General features: G+C 35.2%; 1 protein-coding gene across 7 annotated transcripts in view; it reads left to right on the top strand.

Annotated features, from left to right (window-relative positions):
• Positions 1–21,728, top strand: part of PIBF1 (progesterone immunomodulatory binding factor 1) — a 197,868-nt gene that overhangs the window by 31,991 nt on the left and 144,149 nt on the right. For all 7 annotated transcript variants that reach the window (XR_004279083.1, XM_032314449.1, XM_032314445.1 and 4 more), the window contains 4 exons: positions 8,216–8,349; positions 13,482–13,590; positions 13,853–14,034; positions 15,144–15,269. Coding sequence is in view for 6 of the 7 variants with exons in the window: in XM_032314449.1 (XP_032170340.1) it covers positions 8,216–8,349; positions 13,482–13,590; positions 13,853–14,034; positions 15,144–15,269 (551 nt within the window). In the remaining variant the exon portion in view is untranslated. The remainder of the gene's footprint in view (positions 1–8,215; positions 8,350–13,481; positions 13,591–13,852; positions 14,035–15,143; positions 15,270–21,728) is intronic.

Here is a 21,728-nt window from a genome sequence, read left to right as displayed (position 1 = left end):
CTGTGTTCATGTTTTATTTCTTAGGTTCCACACATGAGTGAAATCGTATGTTATTTGTGTTTCTCTGACTTATTTCGCTTAGCATAATACACTCTAGTTCCATTCATATCATTGCAAATGGCCAGATTTCATTCTTTTTGTTGGCTGAGCAACCTATTGTATGCATATACCACATCTTCTTTATCCATCTGTCAGTGAACATCTGGGCTCTTTCTGTATTTTGACTATCATAGATATTGCTCCTATAAACATTGGTGTGCATGTGCCCCTTCAAATCACTCTTTTGTATCTTTTGGATAAGTATCTAGTAGTGCCATTGCTGGGTCATAGGGTGGTTCTATTTTTAACTTCTTGTGGAAACTTCATCATGTTTTCCAGAGTGGCTGCACCAGCTTGCAACTCCCACCAGCAATGTAAGAGGTTCTGCATTCTCTACATCCTCACCAACATCTGTTGATTCCTAACTTGTTAATTTTAGCCATCCTGACTGGTATGAGATGGTATCTTACTGTGGTTTTGATTTGTATTTTCCTGATAATAAGTGATGTTGAGCATTTTTTCATGTGTCTGTTGGCCCTTTGTATGTCTTCTTTGGGGAAGTGTCTGTTCACGTCTTCTGCCCATTTCTTGACTAGATTTATTCTTTTTTGGATATTGAGTTTGATAAGTTCTTTATAGATTTTGGATACTAGCCCTTTATCTGATGTCATTTGCAGATATCTTCTGCCATTCCTTTGGGTGCTTTTTAGTTTTGTTGATTGTTTCCTTTGCTGTGCAGAAGGTTTTTATCTTGATGAAGTCCCAATAGTTTGTTTTTGCTTTTGTGTTCTTTGCCTCTGGAGATGTGTCTAGTAAGAAATTGCTTTGGCCAAGGACAAAGAGGTTGCTGCCTGTGTTCTCTTCTAGGATTTTGTTGGATTCCTGTCTCACATTTAAGTCTTTGATCCATTTTGAATATATATTTTATGTATGGTATTAGAAAGTGGTCCAGTTTCATTCTTCTGCATGTGGCTCTCCACTTTTCCCAACACCATTTGTTGAAGAGACTCTTTTCCTTTGGATATTCTTCCCGGCTTTGTCAAAGATTAGTTGACCATATAGTTGAGGGCCCATTTCTGGGTTCTCCAATGTCGACCAAACTTAATGAAAAGTTCTTCATTACTCTAAATTTTTTTTTCATTCCTCTAAATTTTTTACTTTTTCCTTTTAGAAAAGGTTAAATTTTTATGTTTGAATTCACATTAACTAACTAGAATAGGTATTTTTGAAAATTATCATGTAATGCAAAAAATATAAATTTCCTTGTTTCTTTTTAACTAAGTAGACTTATAATACTTCAGTTTTATTAAGTCTTTAAAAGAAATTTTTATTAAAAATTTAATATTTCTTTTTTTTAAAGATTTTGTATTTATTTGAGAGCGAGAGCAGAACTAGTAAGAGAGAACATGAGGTAGGGAGGGGCAGAGGGAGAGGGAGAAGCAGACCCCCTACTGAGCAAGGAGCCTGATGGGGAGCTCTATCCCAGGACCCTGAGATCGTGACCTGAGCTGAAGGCAGACGCTCAACTGACTGAGCCACCCAGGCGCCCCTTAAATAATATTTCTTAAGGATCTTAACGATGAAGACTGGCCTTTGGCAGCAAAACAGACTCTCTTATTACTTAAAGGTCAGTCTGTAGCAATTAAAGGTTCATTAGGTTTCTTATTCTTTTCTGGATTTAGTTGCTTGCACTAGATTATAGATAAGGTGAAACTTGTGAGAATTCTGAGGAGTGGATTCTCACTTTCCCAGAATAGCTAACCATGCCATTTCTTATCATTCACTGAACTGCTATCCAATATAAACGGCTTCTGATTTGAACCATTGACCTTAGGTAAATGTCACTCTATCACCTTTCCAATTTCCTTAGCTGCTCTATCTCCCCACAGGCAGGAGATCGCCTCATTTATTAAAGATTTATTTTGACACATAGGTTACCACTCTCTTCTCAGTTTACATGGTGTGAGAGACGAAAGATTTAAATGATGCTTAGAAATTCATTATACCTAAAGTAATTGCCTTTTGGTTTACACAGCTGCTGACTGTTTAAAATGTGCCTATTTAATTGCATCTTTGAATACTTTTTAACTTTTTGTAGGAAACACTTAGATTTGATGTTATTTTCTCAAATTGTTTTTCTTATAATGTATTTAAGGAATAACTTTAGTAATTGTTTTAAAGGAAAGGAGTCCAAAATTAACTGTGATTTATGCTTGTGGCATATTTAAACCCATAAAATTTGTAATTAATATGCTTTTAACACGCTGGATTTGAGCAGTAAATAATATTACTAACTTCCAACAATGGTTTTATAATTTCCACAGAATTGATTCTTCAAAAAGGAGGAACTTGAAATTAAGAAAAGCAGGCACTATGTATGAATTCGAGAACCTAGATTCTGGTTCTATCTCTGCTAGCCCTGGAATCCTGGACACATCACTGAAACCCTCTAGGCTTTAAGGTTCTTATCTTAAAATAAGAAGATCATAGTCAATTATCTCCAGGATATCTTTCGTCTCTGAAATTCTATAAATCTAAAACATTTAGCTGCTATGTTTGGAAACAAGGAGCTTAGAGGAAAAAGGACAACTATAAATGTGAAAGTTCTAATAGTTGATAACTTTGCCAAAACAGTGTGTAATATGAAATTTCCAGTTTCTTATGTCAAACAGTCAAACTGTAGAGAAATATAGAGTAAAAAAGTGTCTCTTCACTACCCACTTTCATCCTGCTGTCCTTCCATTTTGATGTGATTATCACATCTCCCACTTTCTGTTCCTATTATAAGCATCCCTGCAGAACTTCTGCCCAGTTAGCATTTTCCTGGTTGAAACCTCTTGTTTCATTTTTTATAAGTGTGTAACATACATAAAGATGTCTTAACTGAATTTTCACGAAGTGAACACACCCATCACCCAAAACAAGAAGAATAAACAGCTTTCATGCTGTCTTTCTCAAAATCTTTGAGAAAATTATGTATGTATGTTACCCAAATATCACTGTTTCAGATTATATGTTTTATTTACAGATTTATGATAGTAATCTTTAATTTCAGTTGGAAAACTGATAATGTATAAAATACTTAATTTTTAAAGTCACTTTTTCTATACCTGGAGCTAGTTATAGTTTAAATGCTAGTGCTGCATGGTCGATTTATATTTCAACAGTAGTTCCTTTTGCAGACATTTCCAGTGCAACCACTGGATAAGGGTTACTGGGTATACAGAGATAAATCAAATCTTCAAGGAGTTCCAGGCCTCAAGTGGGTATGGGGAAAGATGAGGGTTATAGGCAAGACAAGAAAACATGAAATTACAATAACAGATTTACTTTTTTCAGACTGGAGATAGCCTTCTGTTATTCCCTGATGTGAATAATTTAGGAGATGGAAAAGATACCAGTAACACTGGCAGTCAGTCAAACTGGCGAATAGTTGAAATCTTCTCAATGACTTGTTTTCCCTATGTAATTTTTTTCTTTATTATAAAAGAATATTGAGACTTGCTGTGGACCTGTTTACTGTTAATGTAGAAATTTTCTGTTAGGGCTGGTGACTGGAAATTTTGTGTGTGTCCCTGTCTTTATGTTTGAAAAGATTATGTTTACTACTTTTGTTTTAGTCCATTTAATATCCTGTTTTGCTCCTCCTTTTCCACAGGCATTAACTGCAAACCTTCATATAATAGGCAGGGTACTAGCTAGGTCCTAGGGTTATAGAAAACCTTCTTAAGTTTTTTTCTTGTGGTGTAGGAGGCAAGTAATGGTTGCTCAAAGCACATGTATGATATGTTTTCTGACAGAAAGAACCAGGTGCTATGGCAAATTATAAGACAAATACCAAATTCAGATTTTGACCTTGAGTCTTCCCAGATAAGTTGATTTTGAGTTCAAAACAAAAGGATGTATAGGGATAATACAAATATAGGGATAATCTTTTCTATTCTCTTCAGCCTTAACCCAGTAGTTCTACACAGTCATGAGGTTTCAGTCATTTTGAAGGAAGATGCTACTTTTCCTGTTTTCCAGTACTATACCTCAACCTATTTTAGTTGTTAATCGTAAGGGAAGTATATTGTTTCAAAATATAAAGTATTAATTTTGGTTAAGGGGAAATTTTTCAATTGAAAAGTCCTAAGGAAAATGTTGGTAGAATATATACATTCCTATCCTGAACTTCTGCTTATTCTTGGTCATATGGTATTTATATTTAAACAAAGTTTTTTATTGCACCCATGGAATTGCTCTCTGGACCAGGAGTCTTTGCTCCGTATATATTTCAGGGCCAGTTGCTGATGTTCTCTAGAGCTTCAGATTTTAGATCTTAGCATTTCCACTCTCACAAAAACCCTTGCTTCTTTGGCCACCATGTTATCTGAGCACCACACCTCGTAACTTTCCTCATTTGCAAACCATTAAGGAGATTCTTCCTTTTTAGTGAAAACCTTGCTCCTGCCTGGGTTACTTCTGTGATTTATCCATAACCTTGGCCTTGACATTTTATTAATTTTCTCATCTTTAGTGATTAACTCTTTTCCACTTTAGCACTCACTCTCATAGCCCACATTCTGTTCCTTGTCACCCAGAACTCATTACTTCTGCAGTTATCAGTTCGGGTTGATCACTGAACATACTACTTCCTCTATTTCATGTTTCTTAATCCTCTGCTTCGGATTCATATAATTTATCAATCCCTTCCTAAATTTATTTTTTTGCCTCAACAGAATTTCCAATTCATATAATTTCTTTATCAATCCCTTCCTAAATTTATATTTTTGCATCTTCATCATGGTATCAGTCTTAAACATTTCTCTTGCCAAGATTCTCTTAATTCTTCCCAACTGTCTTTTTATCAAACCCACAGGACAAAATCTTAACTCGGCATTTTCTAAGCACTACTGGATATAAAAAAAAAAAAAAAAATCACATAGGCAGTAACAACTGTACAAGTTTATTGTTAACCAACCTCAAATGGACCCACACAGTTATGCTGTAATTCTATTTTTTCTGGTCCTCTCATTTTTTACACAGTTGTTTTAGACATTCTCCACTCCATGTCTCTAGCCTTCTACTCTTAGGAAATGAGTTGGTATTTCATTTCACAGAGATATTGGAAACCTCAAATGAGAACCCCACAATTCCTGCCACGAAACATACAAACTTATTTACATCTGCACTCACTCTGTTTTGTTTATTTGTTCTTACTGTTCATAGCAGGAGGAGTCTTGCTTTCAAGGAATGGAAAAAACACATTCCTTTAGAAATCAAGTGGATAATATATAAACATATGAAGCAGTAGGGTAAGGAGTAATTCTGTGGCTTGTAACAAATTCATCAGAGCTATCTAAGGACATCAAATTTAAGTTTTTAGTATAACTCTATCAGCTGGAGAAAAGCCTGCCACAATGAACGTGTCTGGTGACCCAAGACTAATCTCCACATTCGAGCTCTGGATCCTGTTCCCTGTGGCCTTTATAGGGCTTTCCCTGCCAGAATATGCCTGTTTTCTCTGGTGTCCATCCCTCTTTTGCTAGTCTTTCTTCCCCACCAACATTTGAACATTTTCAAGCTTGTCCTGTATTTTAAAACCTTCATTTATCCCTATTTTCTTTTCTAGCTACTATCCTTTCTCACTCTTACATTTGCCTGCAGGTTTGATGTTTGACAAAAGTTTGATCAGAGTCCTTACGCTAATGTTGATGAGCTTTGAAACTTCTGCCATCTGTCTCTAAGCCTCAGTTTCCTCCTCTGTAAAAATGTGGGTAACATTTATACCCAGTCATAAGAGTAAGTATTAAGGGAGAGAATGCATAAAAAACAGCACAAAACAAGAACATGCTTAGACGAGTATTCAGATATATTTGTTTCGGTCTGTGGCAGTCTTTTCTGTCCCTATCCCTGAATACTTAATGCATTTGTTTACTAGGTTTTTTTCTCAATGGTACTCAATACCACGGACTACTTAGTCTGCCCAGCGCACTCTCTTCAGCAGTTGTTTCTGACACACCCACTGCTTACCCTTGTTTCTGTGAGTGCTCCCTCCGGTGCCTTATGCACTTTGTCCTGTGGCCACGCTTTAAATATTTATATTCCTCAGGATTCTGTCTTGGTCTTTATGCAGTTATTAAAGTTGATCTATCAATTTGCCTCTAATCTCTCAAGAAGCCAAAGTAAAGAAGAAGTATTATGACACTAATTTACAGTTAATGATTATTTACAATGTCTTAGGCATTTTTTATATGCACTTTACAGATATTACTTGATACAGTCAACACTGTGAGGTAGATGAGTACTGAATACTGAGAGGTAAACCTGCCCAAAGTCTTACTGCAGACAATTTAATTCTAGACCATTGAATTCTGGAGCTTGCCTTCCTAACTATAACACTGTACACTGTTCCAAATCTGCTCTTGATTAGTAGTATTTAGAAGGGTAAAGCATTTTTTAGGGGAGGTCTTCTGGGACTTAGGCCTGAAATGATATATATGATGATCCTTTAGGGAGATGCTAGAGTATCCTGTTATGATCCTATAATAAATACCATAGTAACATTGCATTCTTAGGAGGAACTTCTCAGTAGGAGAGCATAACATTATACCAAAACAAGACACACTGTATCTGCGTATGTGTGTGTGTGTGTGTGTGTAATATGTATAGTTTTTCCATAATTGCATTTCTCAAACAACCCTTGGATAGAAATTTGGGAGCTAACATTTCAAAGTTATGTTTAATAGTTTAAAAAGGACAAAATCAGGATGCCTGGGTGGCTCAGTTGAGCAGCTGCCTTCGGTCAGGTCATGATCCCAGTGTCCTGGGATGGAGTCCCGCATCAGGCTCCTTGCTCGGCAGGGAGCCTGTTTCCCCCTCTGCCTCTGCTGCCACTCTGCCTGCCTGTGCTTGCTCTCTCTCTCTCTCTCTAACAAATAAATAAGTAAAATATTTTTTAAAATAAATAAATAAATAATAAAAAATAAAAAGGACAAAATCAGTATCTTACTCATGTTTGTATCTATAGTTTCTAATCCAGGGCCAGTCACTTAGAAATAATTCAGTCAGTATCTGTGGAATGAGTGTGGCCACACTTACCTGGTCTGTTACTAAAGAATGAACGACTTGGAACAAGATGTATTTAACATGACAGGTTCTGAGGGTGAAGTTGACAGTTGCTTGCAAAATCTGATGAGTTCAAAAGGCAAAAATAAGAGGAACTCTGTCCCTGTGTCCTGTTTTTCCTATTTCCATATTTACTTACTCCTTAATTTATGCAAAAGCATTTATTTGACTCTTCCTATGTATACCAAGTACTCCGCAAAGTGATAGAGATCCAATGGTGAATAAGACAAAGTCCCTGTCCTTAATATGTTTAGACTCTCGTGAGGTATATAGAAAACTAATCTGATGGTAAGCAAATATTCCGATAATACACAGCTATTCAGGCAGTGAGAACAAGATAGAGGAAGTATGTATGGTATGTTCAAGAACTTTAGATCTTGTTTAGGGTTGCAGGGTGTATGTGAATATGAGAAATGGTGAGAAATGAGGTTTGTGGTAAGCCAAGCTAGGTTGTGGTTTTTGACAGTTTTCCCTTCTACACCACCCCCCCGCCCATTATCTCTGTAATTCCTTTCTATTGGTCTGGTGAGTAGAAAGAAGATCAGTGGAGAAATATGTTCCAAGTGCCACAAAATTCCTTTATTTATTTATTCATTTATTTATGCTGAATACCATAACTGAAACTGCATGATTAATCTCTTCAGTAACTATTTTGTCACTGTGGATATTTGATATTCAGATGGCCCTTCATCTCTAAGTTGTGAATTCCTCAAGAACAGGGGCTGTGTTTTGTTCATCTCTGTGTCTTTAGCATCTAATAGTTTCTCAAACAAAAAAGCTGTTTAACATTGATAGTCATTTTATGTGTCATTCTAGTAACCAAAGCATAGTTGCCCTATTTTTTCTATGAAAAACAGAGCTCAAGTTTTAAACAAATAAACTTACAAACTACTGTCAGTTTAAGATCATCTGTCTTGGAGTAGGGAAAATTACTACCCAAAAGAGTTGAAGTTTTGTTTTGTTTGTTTTTTAATTACAAGGATATTCACAGCATAACAGAAGAACACAATAAAAAATTTGTTCAACTTTGTTTAGCTTGAAATGTTTATTATTGTTTTGATTTTAGACTTATGAGGAAGATCGAAGAAATTACTCCAACCTTCAAATTAGATGTCAACGTTTGGCTTTAGAATTAGCAGACACAAAACAGTTAGTTCAGCAAGGGGATTACCGTCAAGAAAACTATGATAGAGTCAAAAGGTAAGCTGTGAAGATGGCTGCTGTAGTTCTCCTTGTTCACATGCATCAAAGTCCTCTGATGACATCATTCATTTCACTTTGTGTCTTATTCTTTTCTGTGTCTGTAGTTTTAACTTTTCCAGAATGTCATATAGTTGGAATCACACAGTATGGGACCTTTTTAAGATTGGTGTCTTTGACTTAGCGATGTACATTTAAGCTTTCTTTATGTCTTTTCATGGCTTGATAGCTCATTTCTTTCTGTTGCTGAATACTATTTCATTGTCTTGGTGTACCACCATTCATGTATCCATTCACCTGATGAAGGACATCTTGGTTGCTTTCAAGTTTTGGTAATTCTGTGTAAGGCTGCTGAAAACATCCATGTGCAGATTTTTGTTGGACATAAGTTTTTAACTCCTTCGGGTAAATACTAAGGAGCACGATTGTTTATGATAAGAGTATTTTTAGTTTTGTAGGAAGCCACCAAACTTTCTGTCCCAAAGTAGCTATACCATTTTGTATTTCCACCGACAATGATTGAGAATTCCTTTTGTTCCATGTCTTTGCCAGTATTTGGCACTCTGGATTTTGGCCATTCTGATAGGTGTGTGGGGATATCTCATTCTTTTTTTTAATTTGCATTTTTCTGATGACATGATGTGGAACATCTTTTATGTGTTTATTTTCAGTTTGTATATCTTCTTTGGTCAGGGTCTGTTAAGTCTTTGGTCCATTTTTAATTGGGTTATTTGTTTTCTTATTGTTGAGTTATAAGATTCTTTGTATATTTTGGATAACAGTCCTTATCAGATATGTCTTTAGCAAATACTTTCTCCCAGTGTATGGCTTGTCTTTTCATTCTCTTGACATATACCTTAAACTGCATTGCACAAAAAGCATGTGGCTTTGGCAGTTTGTTGTGTTTAGATTGTATTTTTATATCGGCTTTTATTTTATTTGGAAGTTGCTGCTGTCTTTTAAAATGTAATATCTTAGAAGATAGAAACCCAATAAAGTCCCATGAGTGTAAATATTTTTTACATCACACTTGGTGATTATTTTTGTTTTATGGAATCAATTTAAATACTTATTTTATCTCAAGTATTTTTTAGCTATTCCTTTCTGACAAAGAGTGTACACACAGGGGCTCCTGGGTGGCTCAGTGGGTTAAAGCCTCTGCCTTTGGCTCAGGTCATGATCCCAGGGTGTTGGGATCAATCCCCACATCGGGCTCTCTGCTCAGCAGGGAACCTGCTTCCTCTTCTCTCTCTGCCTGCCTCTCTGCCTACTTGTGATCTCTGTCTGTCAAATAAATAAATAAAATCTTAAAAAAAAAAAAAAAAGAAAAAAAAAAATTTCTGAGAAGGTTTCCCATGGCTACTAAGTAGCTATTGCAAAGAATTTTCCTTTTACTGGAATATACTTTTCTCTTGTTTGTACATTACTTTTCTCTTGTTTGTCAAGGCACTGCTTGACTCTACAGCTCTTACTATCCTGAGCCAAAATTTTGTCAGCCATGAGAGGGCGCTGATACCAATAAATGTTCTATAAAAACAAACAAAAAAAAATCAAATAAAGGAATGTTTATGAAAGTATTTATAGATAGGACATTGTCCTAATTGTTCACTGCTGTCTCTACCTGCACCTGAAATAATTCTTGAAATATAGTAGTCACTTAATGAATATATATTAAATGAATGGGCATTTTCAAAATTACATAACAACATAAGTAAATTTCAAGAAGCAGATTGGTTCTTCTACTGCAGCATGACTGACATGCAGTGTATGTTATTTTGCATGTATTAATGTCAAACTATGGTAATTATTGGAGCTTGAAATCCGTGGCTCTTAAATAAAGCTAGATTTCAAAAGAATCATTTCAAAAGTAGACTGGGATAGTAAGATAATGTTTTGAATTGGTGTTTTGATGTCCTCTCTACCACTATAAATCTGTAGCAATAATAGCTAAAACTTGAAAAGAGAAAACTAAAAAGCCTAATCATCAGAATAACCAGCATGGCCATGAATGAAGGATAAATGAACCAAGATGAGTCATGAGTTGGTAGTTATTAAAGCTGGGTGATGAGAACAAAGGGTTCAGTATATCATCTCTATTTATATATATGTTTTATTTTCTATAATAAAAACCTTGGAAGGAAAAACATAGCCCTAATCAAAAACATGATAAACAACTTTATGTGCTAGATACAGAACAGAAAAACAAATAAGCAAGAGGGCTCAGACCCAACCTTTGGCTCACTCAATAGAATAGTTTTAAGAAATGTTCTGGTTACTAACATATAAGATAAATGGTTGGGGGGGGAATCACTTTTACATCCCTAATAAAGTCTTATAAATGTGCAAAAAGGAAACAGGTATGTGGACGTTAATCATACCATTATTAGAAAGATTTCAGATGCTTTTCAACAGCGGAATGGGAAATCAGTTAGAATTTATTTCTACAGAGTAATTCAATGTGGCAGTTAAAATCATTAAATTAGATCTGAATTGTATCTATATGAATAAGTCAGACATGTTATACTTTAAAAAAAAAGTGTGTCCAACTTTAAAATTTTTTTTTATTTTAGAAAGATGTGTCCATCTTTTTTTAAGCAGTTCATTAATTTCTGCTTACATAATTTTCTCAGGTTTATTTTCTATTTTCATTGCTTAGCCCCTTCTCTAGTGAGTCCTGCTCCCTTTTAGTGGGGAATACTATTTAGAAATTAATATTTGGATGCTGGTAATTGATACATTGGTCATCGTTTCTAGGCCCTTTCAGTAAAGAGAGATAATGGAGAGAGAATAGGAATGATGGCTTAACACACTATGGGTAAGATCATACTGTTACCTCTAATTCTAATTCAGTGCCATAGTAGCTGGTTGAAGGGGATTCCAACTGTCCAAATATGGTACAATTTGATTATCAAAATGAATATTAATAATAACGAGTTATAATCTGTTGACTAGAATGAGAACTCTGAATGCATGCTAATAATAAAGAGGATTTTTACTGAAGAATGCCAACCAATAAATATATATGCATAATACAGTTACCCTTTTATAACCTTTTAATATTATTTGATTCATAATTATTGATGGAAGCTAAAACCATTGGATAAAAGGATATTAGGGAACAACATACTTATATAGTCTCAAAGTATGTTTCCCATAGATTACTTTCTAATTGTGAAGGGCAAAAAGGTACTTTTGTATTTGAATTTTTGGAGATATCAGCTTAACCAGGTGACCAGGGTTATTTTCACCAGTCATGGGAGACAGTGACATTATGTGCCTTTTTGTGTACTGAGACTTTATATACTACTTTATGGGACGTACTAAGGACACATTATCACTTGATATCTCTGCCCCGAATGCTTAACCTCAATCCAATTACAAGAAGACATCAGACAAATGAAAATTGAGTGACATTCCATAAAAGAGTTGGCCAGTACTCTACAAAGAGACTCCCCCTCCCCCCGCCGCCCCACAAATAGCCTTTCTATATCTTTTACAGCGTGGACTAAGGAAGCGCTCTGAGTTAAAGAAGGCTAAAGATACATGATATCGAAATGCAATGCATGATAATACATTGGATCCTAAACCGGGTGGGAAAAATGACAACTGGAACAATTGACAAAATTGGAAAATGAATTATATGTTAGATACTGTATTAGGGCTAATAGTACTGTGATTATGTAAGAGAATACCTTTAATCTTAGAAAATTCACACCGAACTATTTAGGGATAAAGGGACTTAATGTCTGTATATATCTCTTAAATAATTAAGGAGAAAAACTGCACGTGTGTGTGTATGTGTGTGTGTATATATTCATTCATCTATATGAACAACAGAGAGGGAAGGAACAAATATGACACTGTCTTATTTACTAAATATTAAAGTAAATATGACAAAATGTTAAGACTTGGTGAATAAAATATTTTAAAAAGCAATATGGAAACACTAAATTCATCGTTATACCTAGAGGATGATACAGGAACAGTAAGGAAAATATTGGCAACTTTAAGTTTACCTGTAGTGTCTTATCTTTTTAAAAAGCAAAATAAAACTTTAATGTAAATATAGACCAGTGTTAACTCTTGTCAACTGTGGATAACAAGATCATGAATGTTTTGCTATATCGTGCTTTATATGGATTTCTTTTTACATAAGAAAAATCATAGCAAAAGTTGCATGATTATTACCATTTGAGAATACAAACATTTACATATAAACACACAAAACACTTAAAGTAATATGTACCAAAATATTGTTACTGTCAGTCATCTTTAGTTAGAGGGTTTATGGGTGATTGTTATTTTATAATTTGTGCTTTGCTCACATTTCTTCAATAAACATAACTTTGTTAACCAGAAGAAAAACATTTTTCTAAACCAGTTACTGAAAATCTAACTAAAAGATAAACAATTCTTAACAGCCATCAGCATGGAAACATCAGGCAGGTAGATGACATAAAGTACCAAGAAAAAGAAACTGATTCTGACTGGACAGGATAAATTTAGTTAGTACGTCTATTTCTCTGATCACTTTTTAAGATACCTGTTGTAGGTTTGTTCCAATTCTTGGTTTCACTGTTTTGGGTTTAAGAGCTTATCTGCAAATGGAAACTAGAATCTCTGGGTAATCATAAACAATTTGTGAATGAAATAGTCACAAGAATGCCTCCTTGTGTATCTGCTGTGCAATCTGAGTGATGAGTTAAGGGCTTTTTGACGCTAACTGAAAGCCTAGAGCCATATATAAATTCTTTAAAAGTTTTGGCTTCAAGATAAGATTGATGATGATTAGTGAAAAGATACCAGAGTGTACCTTGGAAGGTTTTATTAAGTATTTTACTGGCCAATGTAGTTTACATACTTATTTTTTAAAGATAATAAATTTATATTTATGTAGCTGAACAATCTTGAACAGAGAGTCTCCTAAATTTGAAAAGCAGATGCTTTATTGTTCGTAGAATGACACTAAAGCCCCACTGCTGGTTATCTCTGTTAAGTTTCCTGAAACATAGTCAGTGCATTTTAAATGTTCATTGTAAAATTGGATATAAAAAAATAAAATGGGATATAAAATATATATGTATTTGAATTTTATTTTAGTAAAAATAAACAAGTATATTTGAATTTTATAGTGAGCGTGATGCACTTGAACAGGAAGTAATTGAGTTACGGAGAAAACATGAAATACTTGAAGCCTCTCACATAACTCAAGCTAAAGAAAGAAGTGAATTATCAAAAGAGGTAAGCTTATGGAGTCACATGTATTTTATCTACAATGATTGTGGACATAGTCCAGGGCAGAATTGTGGGAGGAACAGTTTTCCTTTTTGATGTAGTTAACAAAAAAAGGGACTTGAGTAGGGGTTTGGATGGAAAATTGCAAAATAAGAATGAGCCCGTTTTATGTGCTAAGTAAGAGCCCAAGTGAAAGAAAATAATACAGTAAACCTTGAAGAGTCAGAGGAAGTTGCCTTGGACACTGTCTATCTCTGTACCTACGTAGGTAACCACCTTACAGCAGACTGTTACTTTGCTGCAAAAAGATAAAGACTATCTCAATCGCCAAAACATGGAGCTTAGTGTTCGCTGTGCCCATGAAGAAGGTCGCCTTGAAAGACTTCAGGTTCAACTTGAAGAAGCCAAAAAGGCTAGAGAAGAGATGTATGAAAAATATGTAACATCCAGGCAAGATTTATGTTATTTTTCACATAAAGATATAAGATATAAATTAGGTATAAATTAACACCAGCTTCTTTGAGGGAAAAACAGGTTTTTTTAAAGGTAAATAGGACTGTATTTTTTTTTAATAGGACTATAATATTAAGGTAATAGTTCATTTTGTTTCCTTGTAGTATATTCTTATCCTAGTTGATTTTTTTCTTAAGACAAAGTGGGTTTTTTTCCCAATAATGAAAAGCCTATTCCTTTTAGGTCAGCATATAAATGCTATAACTACTGTGTTTTCTTATGACGTAATCTTTTTAATTCCCTACAACTAAGGTCTCTATACAAATATATTTTGAAAGAAAGCACATAAGTATCTCTATAGAAGTATCTTTTTGAAAAAACCTGATTGTGCGGAGCCTAGCTAAGCTGACCTTTTCCTGACTGTGTAAAACATTAAGAGAAGAATGAGGAGACGGCGCTGCATACAAGCTCTGAAATGAGACTCCTGCATTTCAGTCCTGTCTTCTCTCTTCGACTAGGTGCTTAAGCTATTAGAGTTCTTTTATACCAATACCCCTTATAATCCTTGAGATACTCATTTTTATCAGCACGTCAGAAACTAAAATTTAAAATGTTATCCTTTAACCCTTCACACATTCGTAACTTTTTCCCTAGGCTATGGCATTTTTCATCAGTTTGTGCTCCTGCTAATATTTTGTGACTTTGCTAAGAGATTGCAGTGGTTATGGTCATTGTGCTTAGAAGGAAAGATTTTATAAGGAGTCTATTAGAGTCATTTTGCTTTTGTTTTTAATTTTATTTGTATCTCAACATATAACACACCACATTATTTTTAAATGGTGGGCATTCCATATGCATCAGTTTTCAAGTCTCTGGTCATATGCATTAAAGACTAGTAAAATATTTTTGAAAATTCATGGTTATTCAACATTAATTAACATTTTATATAGTAATTAAGCCTTAATTAAGCCTTTTGGGCAATATATTTAACAGCTATGTTTTTCAAATAACATTGAATATATTGAATATTCAACATAAGATAATAAATCTTACATGAAGGGCAAACAAAAGCAAAATTCATGGATATTACTTTTGACTCCTTGCAGAGATCATTATAAAACAGAATATGAAAATAAGCTACATAATGAATTGGAACAAATCAGGTTGAAAACTAATCAAGAAATTGATCAACTTCGAAGTGCCTCTCGGGAAATGTATGAACGGGAAAACAGGTATTTAAAAAAAAGGAAACTTGTAGGTAAAAGTAGGAAATTTATTTCTCTTTGTTTGAAAGTGTATTTTATTGAAATTAAAGTACTTCTATGACACTCTCTTCTTTAATTCATTAAAGAAAATTTGTCAAATCTAAATCAAAATATAATGAAACATTAAAGTTCTAAGATCTTTGGTAACTAGCTCAGAACAAGGTTCATCAGACCTTAAGTTAAGCCTTTTCACTCTGGTATTCCCATGATCTCTTTATTACCCTGGTAACTTTTCTTTTTGCCTTTATGGCAGTTCAGATTGAAAACAGAGATGAGGGGCGCCTGGGTGGCTCAGTGGGTTAAAGCCTCTGCGGCTCAGGTCATGATCCCAGGGTCCTGGGATCGAGCCCTGCATCGGGTTCAGCAGGGAGCCTGCTTCCTCCTCTCTCTCTCTCTGCCTGCCTGCCTCTCTGCCTACTTGTGATCTCTGTCTGTCAAATAAATAAATAAAATCTTTATTAAAAAAAGAAAAAAAAGGAAGTAAGATATATCAGTAGTTCTTCCCAAAACATATAAATGATTTCTCCAAGAAATTTTTTTAAAACTAGAATAATAATATTGAAGTATTACATATACCTCATTTATCTGCTGTCCCTGACAGGTGTTATATTAGATAATCATGAAAATGATCAATTTTATTCATTTTAATCACTTTTAGATTAGTACATATTGGGGTGCCTGGGTGGCTCAGTGGATTAAGCCTCTGCCTTCGGTTCAGGTCATGGTCTCAGGGTCCTGGGATCTAGCCCAGCATCAGGCTCTCTGCTCAGCAGGGCGCCTGCTTCCCCTTCTCTCTCTGCCTGCTTCTCTGCCTACTTGTGATCTCTCTCTCTGTGTCAAATAAATAAATAAAATCTATTTAAAAAAAAAAAAAAGATTAGTATATATTAGGTTTCCTTAGTTGGTGACCAGTAGTATTAGGGGCAAATAAATACTACTTATTTCGATAGCATCTATTTTTATATACTATCATGCTTCATATGACTTTTGAAAATTTATATTTTAGGGGGAAAATTATTTTGAAATTTATTATTTTGAAATTATAGTTTGTCAGCACAGATTTGAGTATATAAAATTTTGAAGTTTGTCATCAAGCAAGACTTTAAATCAGACTTAATTCTATAATTATCACTGTAACATGTTATTCTATTAGAAGTACAATAGCAAAAAGTCTGAGAGTTCTGCCCCTCAGTTTTAGGGGTGGGGAATCTCTACTAATGTAGTTGGTCTCTACTGAGGAAAATATGTAATAACTACATGTGCAGAATTATCCTTTGGGTAGAAAACCAACAAAGATCACTTTTTTTTAATTACTGTTAGGGGCGCCTGGGTGGCTCAGTGGGTTAAGTTGCTGCCTTCGGCTCGGATCATGATCTCAGGGTCCTGGGATCGAGCTCCGCATCAGGCTCTCTGCTCAGTGCGGAGCGTGCTTCCCCCCCCGCCCCCTGCCTGCCTCTCTGCCTACTTCTGATCTCTCTCTCTGTGTCAAATAAATAAATAAATAAAATCTTTTTTTAAAAAATCACTGTTAAATTGTTATTTTAATAAAACAGATTGAGAGATTTTTATGATAATGATGAAATAACTTTTGAGAAGTTAAATAACTGGACAACCACATGGAAAAAAATGAAATTAGACCACTTACACTGTACCTAAAAATTAACTCAAAATAAAGACTTGAATGTAAGATCTAAAACCATAAAACTTCTAGAAGAAAACATCAGCAGTAAGGTCCTCAACATCAGTCTTGGCAATCATTTTTTTAATCTGACACCAAAAGCATAGGCAACAAAAGCAAAAATGCCTGTCCAGTTTTCTCAACACCATTTACTGAAAAGATTCCTTTATTTCTGGGCTTTCCATTCTGTTCCATTTATCTGTGTTTATTTTTATGCCAGTGCCGATACTGTTCTAATTACTTTAGCTTTGTAATATAATTTGAAATCAGGCCTTTAGCCCTGTTCCTCTTTCTCAAGATTTCTTTGGTTATTCAGGGACTTTTGTGGCTCCATACAAATTTAGGATTTTTTGTTCTAGTTCTGTGAAAAATGCTGTTGGAATTTTTATAGGGATTGCATTGACTCTCTGGATTGCTTTGGGTAGTATGGATACATCACCAGTCTTTCTAATCCATGATCATGGAATATCTTTCCATTCATTTGTATATTTATTTTCTCCTGTCAATTAAGGAAGAGAGAAAAGTATATATTTAATTGTATATTTATAAATGATTACAAATTAAATACCGGTTTAACCACCATCCAAATTAAGAAGTCAGTGTCAGCACCACAGAAATGTCCTTGAGAGCTTCCTGCTTAACTTCTTCCTTTCATAAAGAGAACTACTATTCTGATTTTTATGCTAATAACTTTCTTGCTTTTCCTTATACTTTTATTATCTAAATTACCAGTAAATATATAACTCTGAGAAATGTAGTTTAGTTTTTCATATTACACGTGTCACATAAATGGGATCATGCTGCATATATTCTTTTGTGGCTTTATGTGATTCTTCCTATAGCCTTATGATTTTAAGATTCATATGCTATTACATTTTGCACTTCACTGTCATAACTGAAGTACACCATTTTTATGAATTCATGCTTAGGACAGCAGGGACATTAGGAGATTAGAGAGATGTGCATAAAGAGAGATTAAAGAATGACAAATTCTTCCATCTTTCAAAATTTTGGTTAGCTCCAACCTGTATTAGGTAAGAATTTAGGACCCTGTACTCATTTCGAAACTTGCTCTTAAGGTTCAAAATGCAGACCAAAAGAAGAGGAATAAGCCTACTATATATACTAAGGTTGATGTTTGAAAAGTTTACATTTGAGCTCTCCAAGCCGCAAATCCACTTATTTTTTTTAATGATTTTTTTTTTTTTTTGTATTATTTGACAGACAGAGATCACAAATAGGCAGAGAGGCAGGCAGGGGTGGGGAAAGCAGGCTCCCTGTTGAGCAAAGAGCCCGATGTGGGGCTCGATCCCAGGACTCTGGGATAATGACCTGAGCTGAAGGCAGAGGCATAACCCACTGAGCCACCCAGGCGCCCCAGCATATCCACTTACTGAGTAAAGATTTATTGTGATCCACCATATGCCAGATACATGCCATAGATATAGCAGTGACCTCTGTCTTCACAAAGTTGATTGTCTAATAGACGTAGTAAAGACAATAAAGAAACAGTAATTATAAGTATGATGATAATGGAGAAGATGACAGGAAACACAAATGAGACCATATAGAACCAGGGAAGAGTTCTTGACAGAAGAAATACCCATGCTGAGACCTGCGTGATGACTAAGAGTAAGACTGAGTTAGGGGAGGGAAGGGAATTAGGGGAATGAATGTCCAGCATGGATAAAAGCTGGAGATTAATCTGACAATATGAAACTTTTTGAACAAACTGAAAATAATACAGTATGGCTAGAGTGTAGACTGAGAGGCAGAGAGTTCTACAGATTAAAAAGGGAAACAGAGGCACAGATCATACATTCGGACCATTGTCTAGGTAAGACCAGTGGGAAACAACTGAAAGATTTTAAGAATATGTGTTATATGATTTGATTTTATATAAAAAAGAGACTGCTAGGGGTGCCTGGGTGGCTCAGTTAATTAAACATCTGACTCTTGATCTTGGCTTAGGTCATGATCGAGCTCTGCATCAGACTCCATGCTTGGTGTGGCACCTGCTTGAGATTCTCTCTCTACTGTTCCTCTGCCCCTGCCCTACACACACAATCATGCCTTGCATGCTCTCTCCTTTTTTTAGAGAGAGAGTGACTGCAGTGTGGAGAGATTAGAGAAGTGGAGCATATGGCTAGAGACATAGAGACTATTCTTTGAGGTTGTTTCTGTTATCAGAATGAGAAGTGATGATAAATTGGGTTAGTAGCAATAGAGATGGAGAGTAATGGGCCAGATTGGAAACCAGTGTAGGAGGTGGAACCAGCAGGAGAATTCAGTGACTAGACTGGGTTGGGAATGAGAAGATATTGTCCTCAGGTTTTTGGATTGGGTAGCTAATGTGGATGGTGATGCCATTTTTAAAACATTAGAGAAAAACAAGGCTTTAATAAGAAACCATGATAAAATTAGCTTTATTTGAAGTTTCTGTGTAATAGGCAAGCAGAAAAATTGTATAAGGTTCTAAATCTGAAGAGAAAGTTTTGGACATAAGATAGACCTGTGGCATAAGGGTTATTATTTCTATTTTACAAGTAAGTACTTTTAGTCCTGTGACCCAATTCTGTTAGGGCTTTTATAGGCTTTTATTGACTGACTTAATAATCTTAAAATTCATGGGATTATTTCTATGATAACATGCATAATTACTTCCAAACAATCCACATAGCCACATAAACTTTGATATTATAATCAACTTGAGAATTTCCTGATTTTTTAGCTTTTGTTCTTTAAAAAAAAAAAAAATCCTTTAAAATGCATAGTAATACAGATTTAGACAAATTAGCCCTTTTTCTGTAGGATGCTTGATGCAGGTCAATTGAGAAACAGCAGACAGAATCATTACTGGAAGCAGGGAAACTGAAAGCAGATTTCCTTCTCTCCCGTATTGTTCTGACTCCATATGTACATCAAAATGGATACCACCTAACCAGGAAATTTCTGGAACTGGGGCTGCTGTCCTGGAAGCCTCAGCCAGGCCCTGGATGCAGAATGACCCCATGGATATTGACACTAAGGTGGGCAGTTGCCACCAGGTGGTGCCAAACTGCAGCCCAGATCCAGAGGGATTTGCGTTGCTCAGAGACCCCAAGCCCGCTAGTTGCATAGGCTCACCTTTGCCATTTATTAACCTCACAGTAATCCAACCCTGTATTTTTTATGGCTGAAACTCTTTGAATCACATTTTCTTCATTATGGCAAGAGGTAACTGTTCTTAGAGCTTGTATCTCACTGGTCTTTGATAAAATATAAATTATAGATTATTTTAAAATTTCACAGTATGAGCTAATAAAACAGATGAAGTATTTACACTTGCGTATTTGTACTCAGTCTCCTTACCCCTCCCCCAATTAACATTTTTAGAAGAAAATTAAATGAGATTAGAAAAACATGTTATACCTTTGGTTGGCTTTCTATACACTGGAGGGGAGGATATTAAGAGAGTACTTTTTATTTTCTCTTCTTAGATGTGGAAAAGAAAGATGGAACTCGTGCCTTCTGATCTTGGCATTTGCCCTTGTAATCATACCAGCAGTTTGTGAAGTTAGGAGGTTGAGAGGAAGGGGAAGAGAGTGGAAGAGATAAAAGACGTTAGAAAAGGCAGAGATCAGCAAAGGAAGAACTTGGGTATTTGGGTATATAACAGATACTCTAGTTGGGGTTATAACATGTATGTATGTTTTTTTTTTTTTTTTTTTAGATTTATTTATTTATTTGACAGACAGAGATCACAAGTAGAGCGGCAGGCAGAGAGAAGGGGGAGGGGGAGGCAGGCTTCCCGATGAACAGAGAGCCTGATGCGGGGCTCGATCCCAGGACCCTGGGATCATGACCTGAGCCAAAGGCTCAGGCTTTAACCCACTGAGCCACCCAGGCGCCCCATATTTATGCTTTTGCTCAATTTATGAGTTAACGTTTCTTCTCTTCTTCTGTACTTTATATTTGCTTTAAAATCCAGTTTGGAGCTGTGGGAAAGAATGAGTGAAATTCACTCTGTTGGTGAGATTTGTTATATAAATAACTTCTTGCTTAGTAGGTATTTTGTGACTGAAACTTACAGACTCTCTTACACATTTGGAAGAAGAGCATTATTCCCTGAACAGGGAGTATATTATGAAAGAGATTAAAAGACTAAATTTAAATTCTGCCTCTGCCACTGAATTAGCTGAGTGAATATCTCACTTAATATCCCTGAAGTTTGATTTCCTCTTCTAGAAAATGAGCTAATACTATTGCACGAGGTGGTCTGTAAGGTCTAAATGAGATCATGTATGTGAAAAATAGATTATATATTATTAAGCTATATATAAATGGTAGTCATTTGATACCTTTTACCTTTATGCAGTATTTTAAAAATTACAATATAAACATCGAGGATCAGAATGTCATTTGTGTCAGTCTAAATTTCTACATAAAATGCTGACTTACTTGTTTCTGGTATCTTTCCTGACCACCCTATTTAAAATGGTGAAATTGCCATGCTTGCTGCCCACTAGCCCCTTCTTTGCTTTATTCTTCTCCAGAGCACTTAGTACCTGCTAACATACTTTGGGTTCTTTTGTATTGGAATGTAATCTCCATGAAGTAGAAATTTCATCTGTTTTTCAGTGCTGGATTCCCAAGTACCAGTACCTGGTACATAGTAAGTGCTCAGTAAATATTTGTTGAATGAGAGAATTAGTTGGAACTGCTTTTGAGAAATCAGGTAACTGTTGGTTTAGGTGAAAACCTATGAG

This window comes from Mustela erminea, chromosome 15 (genome assembly GCF_009829155.1).
Source record: "Mustela erminea isolate mMusErm1 chromosome 15, mMusErm1.Pri, whole genome shotgun sequence".
Classification (NCBI taxonomy): domain Eukaryota; kingdom Metazoa; phylum Chordata; class Mammalia; order Carnivora; family Mustelidae; genus Mustela; species Mustela erminea.
Note: the sequence above shows the minus strand (reverse complement) of the source record. Positions and strands in the feature narration are given on the sequence as shown.